Source organism: Nelusetta ayraudi, unplaced genomic scaffold (genome assembly GCF_046127955.1).
Source record: "Nelusetta ayraudi isolate G7.1 ecotype Tasmania unplaced genomic scaffold, CSIRO-AGI_Nayr_v1 ptg000017l, whole genome shotgun sequence".
Taxonomy (NCBI): domain Eukaryota; kingdom Metazoa; phylum Chordata; class Actinopteri; order Tetraodontiformes; family Monacanthidae; genus Nelusetta; species Nelusetta ayraudi.
Window position 1 is genome coordinate 4,262,911 of NW_027466067.1, and position 16,780 is coordinate 4,279,690.

Consider the following 16,780-nt stretch of genomic DNA (forward strand, 5'->3'; position numbering starts at 1 on the left):
ACATTGCACCAAGTTTACCAAGAAAAGAGCAGGGAGATTTTTTTAGGCTAAAGGCCACTTTTAGTTGTCTTGGCAAAATTAGTCTTATTTTCCTTAACTACAATAGAAAGTAAAGTCACACACTTTCTAAGTTGGGTTGTTGTTGTGTTTTTTAATTTCATCTTAATCCGTTTTTGATCCTGAGGCAGCTCGGCTGTTGGGGAAATTACTTTTGATCTCTTTCAAAGAGATTGTTGGGGAAATTACTTTTGATCTCTTTCATCACAATCTCATCTTTTTCTTTTTTCTTTTTATACATTGAAACCAATCTCTTGTCAAGTAGTTGTAATAGAATCATGTTGTAGTGAGTTGCAACATCATTTATTTTTAGATACTAAATTAGGCTGTGATTAACTTGACTACAAAGGAAAGAAAACAGGTTTGCCTGAGCATTTTTAATCCATCTTTTGTACTACCACTAACACTAGTTTCATGACAAAGATTGACAACCACTGCGGCTGCATATTCTGCAGAGAACCTCATAAAGGCACAATATACTCCATATTTTAATCATTTATTTTACAGGAAAAATCTTTGAAAGTTTAAAATTAAATGTAAAAACAATGAGTTTTGTTTGAGAGTTCCTCTCTCAAACAAATGCAAAACAACATTTTGTATAAGTAAATGTTTTTTTTTATTAATTGAACTAAAGATAGGAAGTCCAGCAGCAAGTATTTCAATTTATAATTTGATTTTTAGTATAGTTGTGTCTGTTTTTAACAGTCCTTTCAAAGCACCGTACAACATTTTAGATAGTGTTGCACAGCACATTACATTATTATGTATAAACTCCAGGAAATTGCAATCACACAAAATGTTTGTAAGTAGGCAATAATCACCATATTACACATTTTAATCCGTACATAGAAAATCAGCAGTTAGCATTAGCAGCTGCTAACTGCACCAGCAACACCAATTTAACAGAATAATAAAGGTCAATAAGTCCTAAAAAAAAAAAAAAAAATTACAGTGCAAACGGCAATAAAACGAACAAAAAAAACTTTATTAAAATTGGAATATTAATTGTTTCTAATTGATTATCATCATCTTAAGGCACTTCGGGATTCATTTCTGAGTCCTTGGCTTGTTGTAAACGAGGAAGTCCGAGATGTCGTGCCACACGTTGCTGTCGTGGTAGAGGTAGTTCATCGACGACTGCAGGGACGGCTGCAGCGTGTGTGGGTAATATTCAAACAGCCACAGGACGATGCCCCACACCAAGGTGGCAAACAGAGGGAAAGGGTCGTGTTTGGGCTGGGCGATGAATCCTTTCTCCACGGCGAGCCGTGACAGTGCGAACAAGATTCTGGACAGCAGGTACATATTGATCTAGAAGAGCAAGAACACAGTGTGACTTGGCATGCAAAACCTGCAAATGTGGGTGTGCAAAACCAACTCTGAGTGATATATTTACTAGTTTGGTGTCATACCTGACTATTAATGTTGTTGTTATCCCCAAACACTAAATATCCTCCAACACAGGCGGCCAGGAAGGCGTGAGACTGAGAACTCTTTCCTTGCATCCTCTCCTGCAGCGCTTGCAGTCCTTTGTATGTAAACACAAAGTACGCCAGGTTGCGAGAGTGGGTGTACGTGGCTTTGAAAATGGCCCTGAGCTTGTCCTTCAAACTGCCGGAGAGGGGGAGAAGTGTTCACACTGAACCAGCCAACGAGCTGGGAAAGTAACAGCAAAGTGCTTACAGATGAGCTCGGACCGGTTACCTGCCACTTCTGAATAGAAAAGTCATCACCAGGGCATGAGGTGCTCGGATTTTGGCTCCATATCTGAGAAAGAAAATGCAAATACTGTCATTACTCTATAGTGGACGGGGAAAGAAACGGCGGGATTTGACATTGGCTCGAATCTGCAACAAGCCCACCCGATGTCACCTTTCACCCTGCAGTCCTGCGCTACACCTGCGCCTTCTACGCTCGCTTACTTTTCAATGCTGCGCGACATTAGCCGAGCAAGTCTCGATTCGTCCTCTGCTACTTACACGGCGCCATTTCTGAATCCTTTGACGACCGCCAAGGCAGCTTTGTATTTCTCTTGCTGCAGGAGGTGATTGACGGTGTACAGGATGGTGTTCACCAGCTCGGGACCTGCCATGGTCCGGTCCGCAGTCCCCGATACAACACTAATGAGTGTTGCACACACGTACCGAAGTGTTGTGTCACACTGAATACGAGCCGTGCTAACGTCGAAGTCAGGTTCCTATGTAAGTTTGGCGCTGGTTCGTGTTTTTGAAATGAAATGTATTTCTTTTTTGTTTGTTTGTTTGTTTAAAGTATATTGTAAATGATTTCAAGCCGAAGCAAGCACACAGTCACTAAATTCCCTTTTTAACCAAAATTTGAGCTATGAGTGTTCACTCTATGAGTGGTCAGATATAAGTGAAGCATTACATTCAAACGTTTGACTTTTTTTCAAGAATACAAATAAATGACTAATTTCACATCTTACTCAGGAAATAATGTCAATTTGAAAATTAATAATTAATAATATTGTTCATAATTAACTATTAAAGAAGAAGAAGTAGTAGTAGTTCTGCACCTTAAGTGATATTACAGTGATATAGAAAGTTGTTTTGGTAACGTCCAAACCTATTATTAAAGGCAGCTGACATAAACCAAAGAACACGTTCAGCACAGTATGTGTAATGTTAACTATATACTGGGAATATTGCATCATATCATAGTGACTGATGACCTTTATAGATACAAAAGTCATACCCGTTGCAATATGAGCCAAGACAGTCATGCAGAGAAGAGAAGAAAGAAAAAAAACAGAAGGATGGGGCAGAACAAGTTTGTAGTGGTCTGTCACCTGACAGGACTGGGCATTGTTAAAAGAAATAAAACACCTTAGGATAGGGGATTTGTAATGAGGTGACAGTTCGAAGCATGTTGTGATGCAGCAGAGAGACATCTATGACATGCAGGGCAGGGCAGCCACGACACAAAGCCTGAGAGGAGCGTTGGGTTCTTGCTTCCCACCCAGGGATCAACTCCAGGGAACAGCACACATTGTGACAAATAATATAAGGGCTGGAAATGACATTTAGATAGATTGCTTATATTTATGAAATATTTTTCAGTTACATTTAGCTTTTTGTATCTGCCTTCCTATAATAATTATTGATTTTAATTAGTTTCAATTACAACATTGAATTTGTTTTTTTGTTCAAGAAATAACTTAACCACATAACATTTAAGAAATAGCTTAACCACACAACATAGCCACCTGAAAACTAATCCTCTGTACTTTGTTTCACACACATGCACAGCTGAAAACATCCCTTTTCTTTTTTTAATTTAGATTTTTTTTTTTTTTTTTTTTTGTCTTTTAAAATATCCAATATACTAAATTATATTATTTTTAATTCACATAGAACAATTCCAGTCCATTTAATCATTTGTGGCACCCCTGGCCTGCTGTCAAGCCCATGAGATAGACGTTTCTAACAAATGTGAACAATGGAGACATGTAAACTGGAGATCTGAGGGAGTTCAGTGTTCATTTTATTTATTTTATTGTTATCCTCAATCAAGCCAGTTCATTGTTGAAACATGAAACCCATCCTTGAGTAAACAATACTCAATCATTGATTTCGGCAAAGAGTTAGAGCCTCCAGAAACAATGATCTCACTTTCACCATGATTTACAACGCTGTCAGTTAGAAATGAAACACAACTCTCTGCCATTCTCCTGCTGCACAAACTTAAATACAGACGAGATGAGAAAATAAGGTTGGAAATAGATCGTCCGGGATGTTCTATACATAAAAAAAAAATAATAATAACACTTGCAACAAAAAAAGAGGTTAGAATCAATGATTTCTTCATGTGCGCATCCATCCATTTTTTTTTTAGCCAGGATAAAATGTGAGATCACCTTTGCTTCGCGCAAGATGAACTGAGCAGTGACGGCTACTGACTGAGGGTCAACACACCCAGCCCACACAAATATACAGTGTTTGCAAAGAAATGACGTGTGAACAATAAACAGTCACATCATTTGCACATCAAGGATTCCATGAGAAGAATTTCTGATTTGTCCTTTCACATTTTTAGCAAGAAATCCAAGAGAAATGAGCTGACCTGCATAAGTCGCTGCAGATATACGCCTTGAAAGTGGGTCATGCAATTTGTATAGAACACATGTAGTACACGCTGCTGCTTAGAATAGGAGCTGATGAGTTGTACATATGCCAATGGTGCGCAAATGGATGGAGACATACTCTCATATTTTAAGGTACGCGTTCAAGTGATCCGATAATTGCTGGCATGCCATCGATGACTCAAATGGGATCGTCAATGCAACAAATTCTGAAGAGGTTACGGAATTTAGCTTATGCAAACAACAAAAACAAGTTAAGTAAGACTGAAAAGCAGTGAGCTTGCGTTAAGACTCGTGTTTATTTTACACTCCTCTCTCAAACCTTTGTGTAAACACAATGTTTTCTTACTCTAATACCGGCAGCTAAACTGAACACAATGCATTTGTCTCTCCTTTGACAACGCTCGGCTCTACCTACCCTGGTGCAGCAATTTGTTGCCATGAGATCAACTTCTTGAAGAACATTTAAATATGACCTTAAGAAGCCTTCAATTAATGTTCTGAAGTGTGAGGACACAAGCAGGAGCATTAATTATGAATCCGTCGTCATCGCCTCTATTGAGGTGAGTCATTGTTTCTCTCTAGCCAGACGCGCATTTACTAGAGAGGATTACTTTTTGGTGTTTTGGTATAGTTTTGGTACAGTCAAGTCGATGACTCGTAATTCACTTCTCTCTCAAAGCATTTTTCGATGTAGGACTTTTACTTGTCATTGTGTGGATGAACGGATCTAGAAAAATAAAGGCTTATTTCTTCACACATCTACACTTGTTGTTGTTATTATTATTACTATTACCCTTATGGCTATAACACAATGACCAATTCACAACTCTTGTGTGCTAAACGGTGTGAATGGTTCTTAAAAGAAACGATTGAATGTGGTGGCGTGTGAGTTGGATGACATTGTATGAACAACAATTGAATGTGACCTCTTGATCAATTCGATTCAGTCTTATTTTTTGAGAAAAGGTCAAGGTCAGGAGATGGAAATGGATTTCGGACTGACAACAGATAAGATTTAACTGGGGAACACATACATTATTATTCTGTACAGATTTGAACACCAGACACCCTATAAAACTAGGGTCAATTATTATTTCATAAAACCAGGAATCAGCTCTGGGCTGCAACTTGAAGGAATCCACTGTGTGGGCAAACGTAGTGTGTTGAGAGATTTTCTACCTTGTAAGTATATTAGCATAAAGTGTATTAGTCTCTTAATATATTAACAGTTAGATTGCACTATACTCACTAGTGACAGAGGAGAGAGCCTTTCACTGGACATGTTTCTGCTACCAGTCAGTGAAAATACATCATAATAAAATTATTTTTCTCTATTACACAACACACTATGATGCTCTCACTTCATTGGCAACAGCTTCAACTAATCAGCACTTTAGTACCCCTCTGATCCCTCAAGTAAGACTATCTACATTTAAAAACCTATCGGTAAAGAATAGAGCATTTAGGGAAGGCAAAGTCTGTCAAATCAAAATCACTTGGGAATATGCAAGCGCTCCTAAAGTTTTTACTGTTAATTTAAAATCAAAAGCAAATGCGTAAATTTACTAAGTGTTATAAAATGATCGAACCAATCGCTGGTTCCATCATCGGCAAACATGATTTCTACAAAAACTATTGCACATAAAAATACAACCTCGCTTAAAAACAATCACAGAAGTCATAGCTATGTGCAAACTAGTCCAAAGTGTCAAATAAAGTTCGGAAACCAGTCTGTCACAATTGAGGGAGTCAGTACTTCAGTTCGCACGATCACACGCATCAGAGTCACGAATGATCAGAGTGGAAACTGCAGGTGCAACAGTAGTTCTGCCCTGTCTTCCGGGTTCAAGGAACAGCCGTCCATTCTCCCATTTGTCCAGTCTCTTCATAAAAAGACAAAGTGTGAAAATGCTCTAAGCATGATGTGCACTCATCAGCCACAACATTAAACCACAGGTGAAAAAAATGATGAAGACTGACTGTGGACATCTTCGCGGTCTGAGCCCAAAGAGCCTGTTAATGTTCTGACCTTTCCGCATCAAACACATGCAATCAGACCTGGGGAGGTGACAGATTGAGTCGCTATTGAAGGAGCTTGCAGGGTTTCTCCACTGCTTTGGCTATTTTTCCAATGGAGCCTTCATCCAAAAGGGCTTTTTAATGATGCCATCAGTTGTGTGACAATGTAACTCAATGGTTTGGCCACTCATCCTGGGAGGAAGCAGACTCTGGCAGATCCACAAAGCTGATGTAAAACCATCATGGGTGGTTTGAGTCGAGTGGCTTCAAGACATCACAACATTTGGCGCAGTTCAAAGAACTTTCGGTTAATGTTGTGGCTGTTGAGGGCTTCTTTTCTTTTTAATTATCTATTTTATTTATTCTGAGATAAGATGCACACGTAGGGCTTCCTCCAGGAGGAACTGAGTAGATTTGACTCATGGGCCTGACTAGGCTGCTACTGCGCACGTCTACAGATGTGTGTACTGAAACTGCTCTGGGGCACTGAGGGGCATGTGCAGACATGACGAGGTGGAAAAAGGCATTTCTGCTGCAGTGGAAGTGGGCTGAGCTCATCGGGATCAGGGCGGGACCGAACACACAGGTGCAAAGTGAAACGAGGTGTGGCGGAGGGCGGCGCTTGGCTTTGATGGACGAACTTGCCAAAACTGCAGAGCACAAGGGGTCATTACTGCATTCGTTAACGTGACAGAAAACAGACGAGACGCGTGCGTCCATCTACCAGTTAATCGACAGCTCCTGGCTGCGGGAGGAATCTGTCCACAAAGTGCTTCTTGTCTGAAATGGGATATGGCTCGTCCAAGCACGCACCCCTCCATCCCATTGTGCAGCTCTGCTACCCTTGCACTACTCCTGCCCGAAGCCTTCCGTCTCCTCGATGGCGAACATGAGCTTTTCCTTCAGCTGCTCGTAGCTCTTGTAAGGAGGCAGGTCCAGGCGATTAAAGCTGCGACGAAAAAAACAAAGACTTGGAAGCAGTTCAAACAACAATAATAATAATAATAATAATAACAATAATAATAATAATGATAATAATAATAATAATAATAATAATAAAACAAAGTTTCTTTTGTCAACCAAGCAAAACAAAATAACCATATTTAACTTTATATCTTTGAAATGAGAAAACGTCTTTTTTTCATCTTTATGTCAAGTGTCATGCAGAGTTTTCTGGCTGGTGACACACGTGCACTTCATCTCGTTGCTCAGCTAATATCGCATGATGCTTCAGGAGCGGGTCTGCTGAATTACCAACAATGTTTGCAAAACAATGTGTTCTATCCTTATGTAACTTTTCATTATGTAACCCTGAAAGCCAAAATCAATCACGAACAAAAGAATGCTGTTTGATGGCTGATTCATAACTGGCTGAAAGGGCTTTGGCGTAGAGATTTATCCCTGCATCGGGGTGGACCAGTCTTCTGCTGAAGTGACAGAAACATCAGTTAACAAGTGAAACAAACTCGTCTTACCATGTATGACTTCGTGGAAGCCAGTTCTCTTTGCCCACTTTCTCGATGCAGAACTTCTGGGGGCCGTTGCTCCCTTTGTGAATCAATGACAAACAATATCACATTTACAGATTGACGCTTCACGGTCACGGCGCACCCCTGATGCATATATTTATTGTACACACCCATCAGATCCGCGAAGCCGCCCACTGGCAGCCGACAGGTTCCTGTGACAAACTGCAGCAACCTCATTCTCTTCTCGTTGTCCATTTCCTTGACAAACTGTCAGCAGATCACAGAGTGTGAAACTATCCTGAAACAATCTTGCAATTTTACCACAACTATGTTTCAACAGTACGATCGGTTATTAATAGCAGCCTCGGTGACTCATGGTGACGCACAGGGCAGCGCCGGCCTTTTACCTGCCAGAACCACACGATCTGTTTGCTGCTGCGAGCGTAGTGCCTGTAGATGGTGTTTCTCTGCCAGTCTACCAGGTCTATCTCCTGCATCCCGCACAGCATCACCTGCGGGAAGGAAATCCATGAGAACTTTGCATGGTTCCAACAATTGCAACTCCTTTGTTCTGGTTGCGCGGGGTTCAGTTGGTACCTCTAATTCTTTGGCATCAAAGTACTGAAGGTACTGCTGGGGTAAAACTTCGTTGAAGCCCTCGAAGAACGCTTGGGTCTGCTCCTCGACCCCCCTGGACAACCTCCACTCAGCCACCAACCTGCAACACACAGAGCCAACGCAAAAAAATGTTTTAATAAATAAAAAAGGATACGAATTCATCACGATTAATTCGTGTCCATAACGCGTTCATTTGTTTTAATCGCATTTCAAACATAGTCGGCCCTTCTGACTAATTTCTGGTAAGAATACTTTACATTGTGGGCTTAAAACTGCCTTGAAAGGCGAAATAACAGAATTTTACACATGCAATTCAAACCGTGATTAAAAACATTTACTGTTTGACAGCCCTAATATGTGTGTATATATATACATATATATATATATATATATATATATATATATATATATATATATATATATACACTGTACATATATATGTACATATACAAACACACACGTATATACACTGTGTGCATATATATATATAAATACACATAGAAAATTATATCATTATTTTGTGTGTATGCGTGTATATGTGTATATGTACGCACGTATACACGTACACGCACATCTGTATATATTTTTAAATTGGCTCTAGTGTGATATGTCCATGTATCCAGCGTAACCTGGAGATGCTGACCTGATGTACTCCTCCTTATTTTCCTCTGTGACTTGGATGTTTCCTCCGTCTGGCTTCAGCTCATGGGTGGTGACCTCACCCAGGATCTCCTTGTCAACGGAGAAGAACATCTCCAGGCCGCACTCTTCTATGTTGTTGTCCCTGCGGGGCCAAAGTGTCAATGTGATTGCCATCATGGTGAGAAACAGCAGTGGACAGCTGAGAACAGGCAGCAAACAAGTCCGTAACCAGGAACAGGAATTGTGACCGCACTTTACTTTCTGCCTTAACACTTACGCCGAAACTGATTGCGACTTTCAAAAAATATATTAAACCTGACAAGAAACGGCAACGTCATGCACCGAGCCTTTCCCGCGCTCTGCTTTTTGTGTGTCGTCAGACCTACTTGATCCAGATGAGAGAGTTGTAAAATTCCGGGTCGATGGACTCCAGGTCTTTGAGAGCCAGCGGTTTGTTCAAAATGCGTTTGTAGAAGGGCAGCGAGAAACCCGTGTCGATGAATTTGCCGTGGAACAAGGCCTGAAGGGAGAGCGGAGCGGAGAGAGAGGGAGGGTTATCACGGTGAGCCGGCTTATGGCTCAAAGGCATCATAAAGCTGCCGCACTGGGTGGATTAGGTACCATGGCGATGAAGCGTCCGATGAACTTGAAGTACTTGAGGTGATCGGGGTTGATGTAGGAGGCCGGGTTGATCTGCAGACAGTAGTTGTCCTTGCCGGCGTACTCAAACAAACAGTACATGGGGTTCAGAACCTCATGGGAGAGCAAGAAGAACCATTCCCTGAAAAATACAACCACAGGACAGGAGACACTTGAGTGCAAATGGCCGAGCCAGTCTCATCAATGTGTCATGTGTGACATCACGAGCCCAGTCGTGCAAAAACATGACATTTTTTTTGGTCTACCTTGCCACACCGCCGTAGTCCAAACCTTCCTCTCCGGGGAAAATGATCCACAGTCTTCTCCTCAGATCTTGAGGGTGAAAGCTCATGATCTTTGAACACAGACATATACATTTTTTTTACATTTTGCGCGCCCCAAGCGCTAATGTAAAAACATCACGAGACAAAAGCAAGAGGCAGACAGCGTCTTGCAATGATCACCTGCTGGAAAGAGTCTTCGAACAAGGTCTTCCGGGACACGGTAATCTTTATGTGCTGCGGCATTGACAGTTGCTGGAGGGGCGGGGGGGACACAAGAGGTCAATTTTAGATTCTGTTTTTCAACATCAAAAGTCATTGTGAGTGCACGTGATTCACTGTGGGGACCCCTGAAGGGCACAGCCCAAAGGAAAAGAAGGACAGAGGCATGAAGGACCTGCGCAGCACAAACCTGACACCAGAATCTGAAGTATTGCACTTTGGCTTTAAAGTCCCTGACGTACGTAATTTGTGGTCCATTCTCCCTGTAGGAAAACAAAACAGTACAATAGTGTCAAGTTTGATTCCATCCACTCAAATGAAACCATCAATGCAATGCTTTACTCACACCCATCATTTAAAGAACAAAGAAAAGTGCTCACAGCGAGGATTTTCCCGTGCGAGGGTCGATGTAGGTTGTGGTTCTGCGGTTGTGGTCAACAAAGTACGGGATGCCGTCCACAGTGAACCTCATCTCCCATCCCTCGGGGAGGGGCTTGTCGTTCAGCAGGCTGAACGGAGCAAATGGGTGAAGTCAAATGTTACCATTACGCTCCGTGGATTTGAAATTGTGCCCATATTTGTAAATACAGTCAATGAAAAGAACCCATCCGCTGTCATTCCATTCTTCACAGTCATTTCTTCACAAAGGCCACACATACAGGCGCATGACGCTACAGTAGAGCTCCCTCAGTGCAGCGGAGAAAAAGAAAATGTAGATCGCCACCTAGTGGCAGTTTGCAGCACACGCTGGTACTGTCAGTAAGACGGATGAAACATAAACATACGACTCACATAAATCTGACGTTAAATGACAGCACTTGTTACCGTGATGTTTCAAAGTGATTTTTGCTGAGAGAGCAGATGTGGACACATTTTAGGATCTGAAAGTGATGAAGTGTTTGATTTTGGGGCATTGTGGTGTGTGCATTCAGCAGCGAAGCAGTATGACAGCACTAAAAGCGAAACAAAATCAAATAAATTGCACTAACCCTTGTGTCCTTGGATCCTCCCACTGTGTCGTCCGAGTTGGATGATGAACAAAATAAACTCTCCCATTGGTATCTGTTCTTTTCTCTGCAAATTAAAAAAAAAACACATTTTTAGCATATTATTTTATGCCAAAAATAATATGTTGATTCCTTGTCAGACAAGGTAACTTTTCTCCCAAAAATGTTTGACCATACTCTTCTAACACAAAGGTAGCACCGTGATATTTACCCCAACCGTGCGGTAGAGATCCCAGCGGGTCAAACTCTTTGTTAGCCGTGGCTGCCAGCTGGTCTTGGAGCTGAAATACACAGGTTAACACAAAATTAATTACTCATTTTAGGCAGCAGCGCAGGAGAACAACTTTGCTTTAGTCACTAAAAAACAGTGCTGTAAAAAAAAAGCTCTGTGTTGAATGCATCAGTAACTCAATAGCGAATCAAAGTGAAATGCTCTCACCCCGAAAATGAACCTCTGGTTAAACTGCTGCATGGCTCCCTGCAGCTGGCTGCGCTGGTGCTGCCATTCCTCATAGTTGCGCACGGACTCCTGTGTGGGCCGCTGCCAGGTTGTCGTACGTGTTATGTGGTCCACGTAATACACCCTGCCCATAGGGTCCACCCTGCGCTCCCACCTGCAGACAAGGGAGCAAAGCAGGCTTTGTTGACAGGACAGTCTGGTGGCGTCAGATGTGACCTCTGCAGGTGCACTGCAACCACACAAGATGTATTTATTTTTTTGCTGTTGTTATTTTTTTATATATATATAATTTGAACCAGTGTTCTGACTGATCACTAACTTGTAAATGACTATGGCAAACAGTTTGTGCTTGAACATGGAGTGTAAGAAGATTTGAAATTTCATAGGGTGACGGATGAAGCAATTGTCTTTGTACCCTGTAGGCAGAGGCTCAGGTCTGTCCCAGGTTGTTCTTTTCTCAATGTGATCAACATAGTACATCCGTCCATTCTGGTCCACCCTCTGCTCCCACCTACAGTAACAATACAAAGAAATCGGCCAAAAAAAAAAAATGCATGAAAAGACCAAAGGCAAAGCAAATGGATCGGTGGAGACATCGAGTCATATTTCTGTTATTCTGCAATTATGTTTTTAATTTTCAACAGCGCTGTGGAAGTGGATGGCCATCTGTGGTGCACTTCTTTTACCCTGGTGGTAAGGGGCCGTTCATCGGTGCCACCCTGGGAGTTGTTGGGGTCCGATCCGCTGAGGAAGAGGTCGCGGGTTTGGGACCACTTGATACCTGCAGAGAACCTGCAGCTGCTGCTGTTCCTGCCGCTGTTCCTGCAGCACCCGGCTCGTCTGGTTGATTTGAGGACCCGCTGGCTGATGCCTGAGAGGAGCCTTCAGACGCTGGACACTCACTCAGCTCACTGGGAGAGGAGCTGCTGGAGGAGGCTGGTGAGAAGAAAGGAAGAAAAAAAAAAAAAGGTGTCATTTTATTTTGAGAGTAAGCGGCATGACAACGGAGCTGGTATTTCAATGACAATAATTAGGCCTGTCACGATAACAAACTTTGCTGGACGATAATTGTGCTACAAATTATTGTCGATAAACGATATTATTGACACCATTTTTTTTAAATCATATAATGATAATATATGACATAATGCAAGTGCACCATGTCAAAAGCAATAAACTTTCATTTCTCAAGATTAAGAGGTTGCAAATAAGATGAACGAACATAGTAAACATAAAAGACAACAAAAAACAATAAAAATAAAATGGACTCACATTCTGTTTTTATCAAAAATAGCACTTAAAAACCACGATAACAACAAAAAAGGGGGAAAAAAAGAAAGAAGGACTATGACGCTGTCTGTAAGCGCGCACCATTTTGCGCTGTTTTTTTTTTCTTTTTTTCTTTTAATATTTAATCTTTGCTTACTAAATGCTTCAGTCAGCGTTGCCTGTTGGGACGATGGCTCCGCGGAACCTCGGGTGGTACTTTTTTTTCACAGTTGGGAAAACTGGAGGTACTTTTTTTTCACAGTTGGGAAAACTGGAGGGGATGATTGTGCTTGAGGTGCGCGTGCATGTTCGTCGTATTCCCCTTCTTCACCACCACTACTTTCGAACAAATGCGACATATCGGCTCGCCCGTGTTCATGGGCTCACCTCGTTCGTTTCGTTTGAAGCCGAAATGTTCCCATACTGGCACTGTTCATCACTCATAGGGTTTGCTCGCGTTTCCTTCACTTCGCTCACTTGCAGCACTGTGTCCGTGTGTGTCTGTGTCTGCGCCAGCGCCCGCCTCGCCCATCCCGTGACAAAGAGACTTAATGACTGACAGGAGAGTTCACTCACTCCGTTCATTCCGCTATAGAGCCAACGCGAATAGGTGTGGAGACAAATGCACAGAGTGAGACCTTTTCTCTCATCCAGCGTGTTTGGTAGCGAGAGAGGAGAAAAACAAACGCACGTGTCAATTTATCGAGGCCGGCAAAATTACCGACCTGGTTTTTATTTACCGAGCGATTAATTGAATTATCGATTTTCGCAACAGGCAACAATAATTAATTGGAGCTACTGTAATGCTGTTGAATCTTTTGATTTTTCCTACATGGTGAGGCTGCTGGTCTGAGGGGCTCCGGTGGAGGAGGTCTGGCTGGTCTGGCAGGACGGAAGCTGTTGGAGCCTCCAGGAGATTGGGAAGGGGAGGCCGATCCGCTCACGGTGTCACCGTTGGGTACAATGACCCACTCCTCTGAGTCACTGGAGGGGGATGTGTCTCTGCTTGACCTGGAGATCAGACCCAGCATCAGATCAAACTCTAGATTTCCATAAGTGGCCAAAACAAACTTGCATCAGAGGCAGCGCAAACTGATAAAATATCTGAGAAGTACTGAAATATATCAGAATCAGAAAAGCCTTTATGGTTATTGTATGACACAACAAATAGAATTCTTGACAAGCGAATAAAAGTTTACAAAACCTGTTTCCAGCATGGCCATTCTGCCTTGCATTTCCATTTGGAACAGTGGCTGCAATAAAGCATAAAAAAAACAAACGGGAGAAAAATTATTCAAGTGAACATGTGACAATATTTTGAATTGCACATAAAAATGACCAGCGAACCAAAACTAGGCTTCAGTAAGGTTGCTTACGACGTTCCCTCTCTGCTGAAGCAAAGATTTCTGGGTCCACCTGCATGCCATCCAGACACACTGACAGGTCGCCGGTCACATCCCGAGGGTCTCTGTCCGAGGACAGCTGCAGTGTCTGCACCACCTCAGATACTTCAGAGAGAAAAAAGCACAAATGAGGCACTCGACATTAGCAAGACTGACAACGGAAAATCTTATGAAAAACTTACAGTAAATGCATCACTCTGCGACAACTTTATTATTACCGTAATAACCCCAGGTTAAGTACCAGAACCTTACCAAGTATTAATAAAGGAAAGTCTAAAGTACAATGTGTACCTTGAACTAAATGATGGTAGAGTAAACAAGCAGAGGCTGGAGGTATCAGGTTCATGTTCCTTCATATAGCATAAGCAAACTTTGCAAACAGCTTTGTACTAAAACAGGAAGTGGTGTCTACGGCCAGAGGGGGAAAAAATGACAAGAGTGGTAGGACTATTGTCTCGTCTTAAGTTTTACAATTAAAACGCTCCAGCCGTAAAAATTAGACTACAAGGAGAAGTTGCATGGACTTACATTTCAAATCATTAGCTTTAAGTGTCTCACTGATCTCAAGAGTGGCTAATCCCAAAAGGATGTCTGCCTTCAGAGTCTGGTGGCTCCAAACGCGGAAGATCAACTTACTGACTGGAGTCACAATTCTGTGAAGAAGAAAAAAAAATGAAGATATGAGGAAAAGTAATGTGAGGCTTTGTTTCAGGTTTTCATGTTCATTTATTAGATGCGAGAACGTTTTTGAAAGAGTCCAAAGGACAGTACATTGCTTCTTTAACTGCCCTACTTACTGGATGATTATTTTTCACAAGAGGGATTCCTTTCATAGACTTGATGAACAAACACAGTACAATGAAAAGATGCAAAACCCCAATCAAGGTAAAAAGACTGAAGCATGATCAATGGATGCTGCAGTAGCTCGCCTGAACAATTAGCACCAAGTAAGTTACTGAATCACATTCTCCCTTAATGCAAACACAACAGCCATACTCACACAGTGAGAGCCTGCTTCCACTTTGGGCTGTGCGTGTTGTTGCACTTCTCAGTTCTCTTCGACTGGCCATCCACCGTTACTTCAACGTACGGACTGGGACCGAACCAGTTTTTTTTGTTTTCTTTAAGTTTTGCTGAAAGGACTAAGAACAGAGAAATACAAATGATATTACATGCAAACTTAATAGGGTCAATTGCAGTGTTGTTGTTGTTGTTGTTTTCAATGAACAACTACATCTACGCTCCTATTTCAGGCACAAAACACAGAGTAATAGTGCCAATGGGATTCTTTTTTTTTCTCTCTCTTTTTTTTCAAAAGCTGAAATTTAATGAGAGTCAGCATGTATGCAGTGTAATCTAAGTGAGTAATTAATAAAACTGTACATGTTCTATGTGTCCAATTGCAATTCTTGGACTTACCTGTGACTTGCAATTGGGCCTTCATGGTTCATCCATAACAGTGTGGCAAAGCAGCGGTGGGCAACTGCAACCAATCACATCAGATGTAAACATGGGGAACTCGGCAATTAGGTAACACAGTAAGAAGTGATTAGGCTACTAGGTTGCTGCTCTCGTTGCAAGGTGCACCCTGGCATGCATCCTAACAACGAGTGTGACGGGGGCAGACATACAAAAGTAAAGACAAATGTGTTGTAGCCTACTATTGCAGAAAGATATCAATTGTATGTTACTAACTTTAGATCCATTCATGTAAATAATAGCCTTGTGATTTCTAGTTACACTTTCATTGCGTGGACCATGAAACCGCACGTTATGTTGAGACTCCGTGTGCCCTCAGCGAAGCTATTTCAAGAACCCGAGAGCCGCGTGTCATCCTCAACTTTTCCAAATTAAGTCTGGCTAAACCTACTTCGCTAATCGTTGACATCACTAGACCGGGCATGGGCGGTTGAAATGCTAATCAATGGGCGTGACGTAACGTTACGCAATGTTGAAGATTATGTGTAAGGCAGAAATTTAACGTCGTAAGAGTCAATGTGCTGTGCGGCGTACAACATGAAGCCAGTGACTGCTATGGTGTAGCTTCGTCGCTGTTTGACAGCTTAGCGGAGGGTTAGCAAACAGGGGGCTCTGCTGCGAGGACAACCTCAGCCGTTGTAAGACGAGCAGTTTCAACTGTGTGTCTACTGACACCTTTACCGGCTAAACTCTAGTCTCGTATTGTTGGAACTATTTGTGGAAAAACGGATAAGTTAAACCATCAGTCGCAACTTTGCCGCCGTCCAGCACACTGAAAACCGGAGCTAACCAGGCGTAAACATGTAATAGGCTAACACCGCCTAGCGGAGCAGCTCCGAGCCTCCTGTTCGTGATATGTCGTTCTAAACACAAAACAAAAAAAACCGTATGCCCATACCTGAATAGAAAAGAGAAATAAAGGCCACACGGACCTCAGAGTCACCTACGTCTGGGTTGTTGACAGATAGCCACCTGCCATTAATACGGACCCGTGTTTCTGTCCTGCTAGAACAAGACGTTCATTTCCGTTATGCATTTTCACAATAAAATAGTACCTATGCGCCAGAAAACGGAGTGAATACGTGATGGAACTTAAGCATTTGCAGATTG

General features: G+C 42.1%; 2 protein-coding genes across 4 annotated transcripts; both read right to left on the reverse strand.

Moving 5' to 3' along the window:
- Positions 1-691: 691 nt before the first annotated feature.
- On the reverse strand, positions 692-2,230 carry pxmp4 (peroxisomal membrane protein 4). Its single transcript, XM_076024847.1, has 4 exons — positions 2,037-2,230; positions 1,762-1,824; positions 1,470-1,668; positions 692-1,368 (listed from the first exon to the last, which is right to left on the reverse strand). The coding sequence occupies exons 1-4, from the start codon at positions 2,147-2,149 to the stop codon at positions 1,105-1,107; spliced, it is 639 nt and encodes a 212-aa protein (XP_075880962.1). The 5' UTR covers positions 2,150-2,230; the 3' UTR covers positions 692-1,104.
- Positions 2,231-3,559: 1,329 nt separating this feature from the next.
- On the reverse strand, positions 3,560-16,720 carry itcha (itchy E3 ubiquitin protein ligase a). Of its 3 annotated transcripts, none has more exons than XM_076024853.1 (24): positions 16,618-16,720; positions 15,611-15,674; positions 15,192-15,333; positions 14,720-14,844; positions 14,165-14,296; positions 13,993-14,041; positions 13,621-13,799; positions 12,206-12,455; positions 11,935-12,030; positions 11,499-11,673; positions 11,271-11,340; positions 11,042-11,126; positions 10,433-10,561; positions 10,243-10,315; positions 10,014-10,085; positions 9,816-9,904; positions 9,532-9,691; positions 9,297-9,430; positions 8,912-9,052; positions 8,248-8,368; positions 8,058-8,162; positions 7,821-7,917; positions 7,657-7,729; positions 3,560-7,130 (listed from the first exon to the last, which is right to left on the reverse strand). In XM_076024853.1, exons 2-24 carry the CDS (start codon positions 15,633-15,635, stop codon positions 7,031-7,033), a joined length of 2,622 nt encoding a protein of 873 aa, XP_075880968.1. In that variant the 5' UTR covers positions 15,636-15,674; positions 16,618-16,720; the 3' UTR covers positions 3,560-7,030. The 3 variants fall into 3 exon arrangements, with proteins under 3 accessions (XP_075880968.1, XP_075880969.1, XP_075880967.1); XM_076024854.1 differs by having other exon boundaries at positions 16,603-16,710; XM_076024852.1 differs by having other exon boundaries at positions 16,569-16,708.
- Between the last annotated feature and the right edge of the window lie 60 nt (positions 16,721-16,780).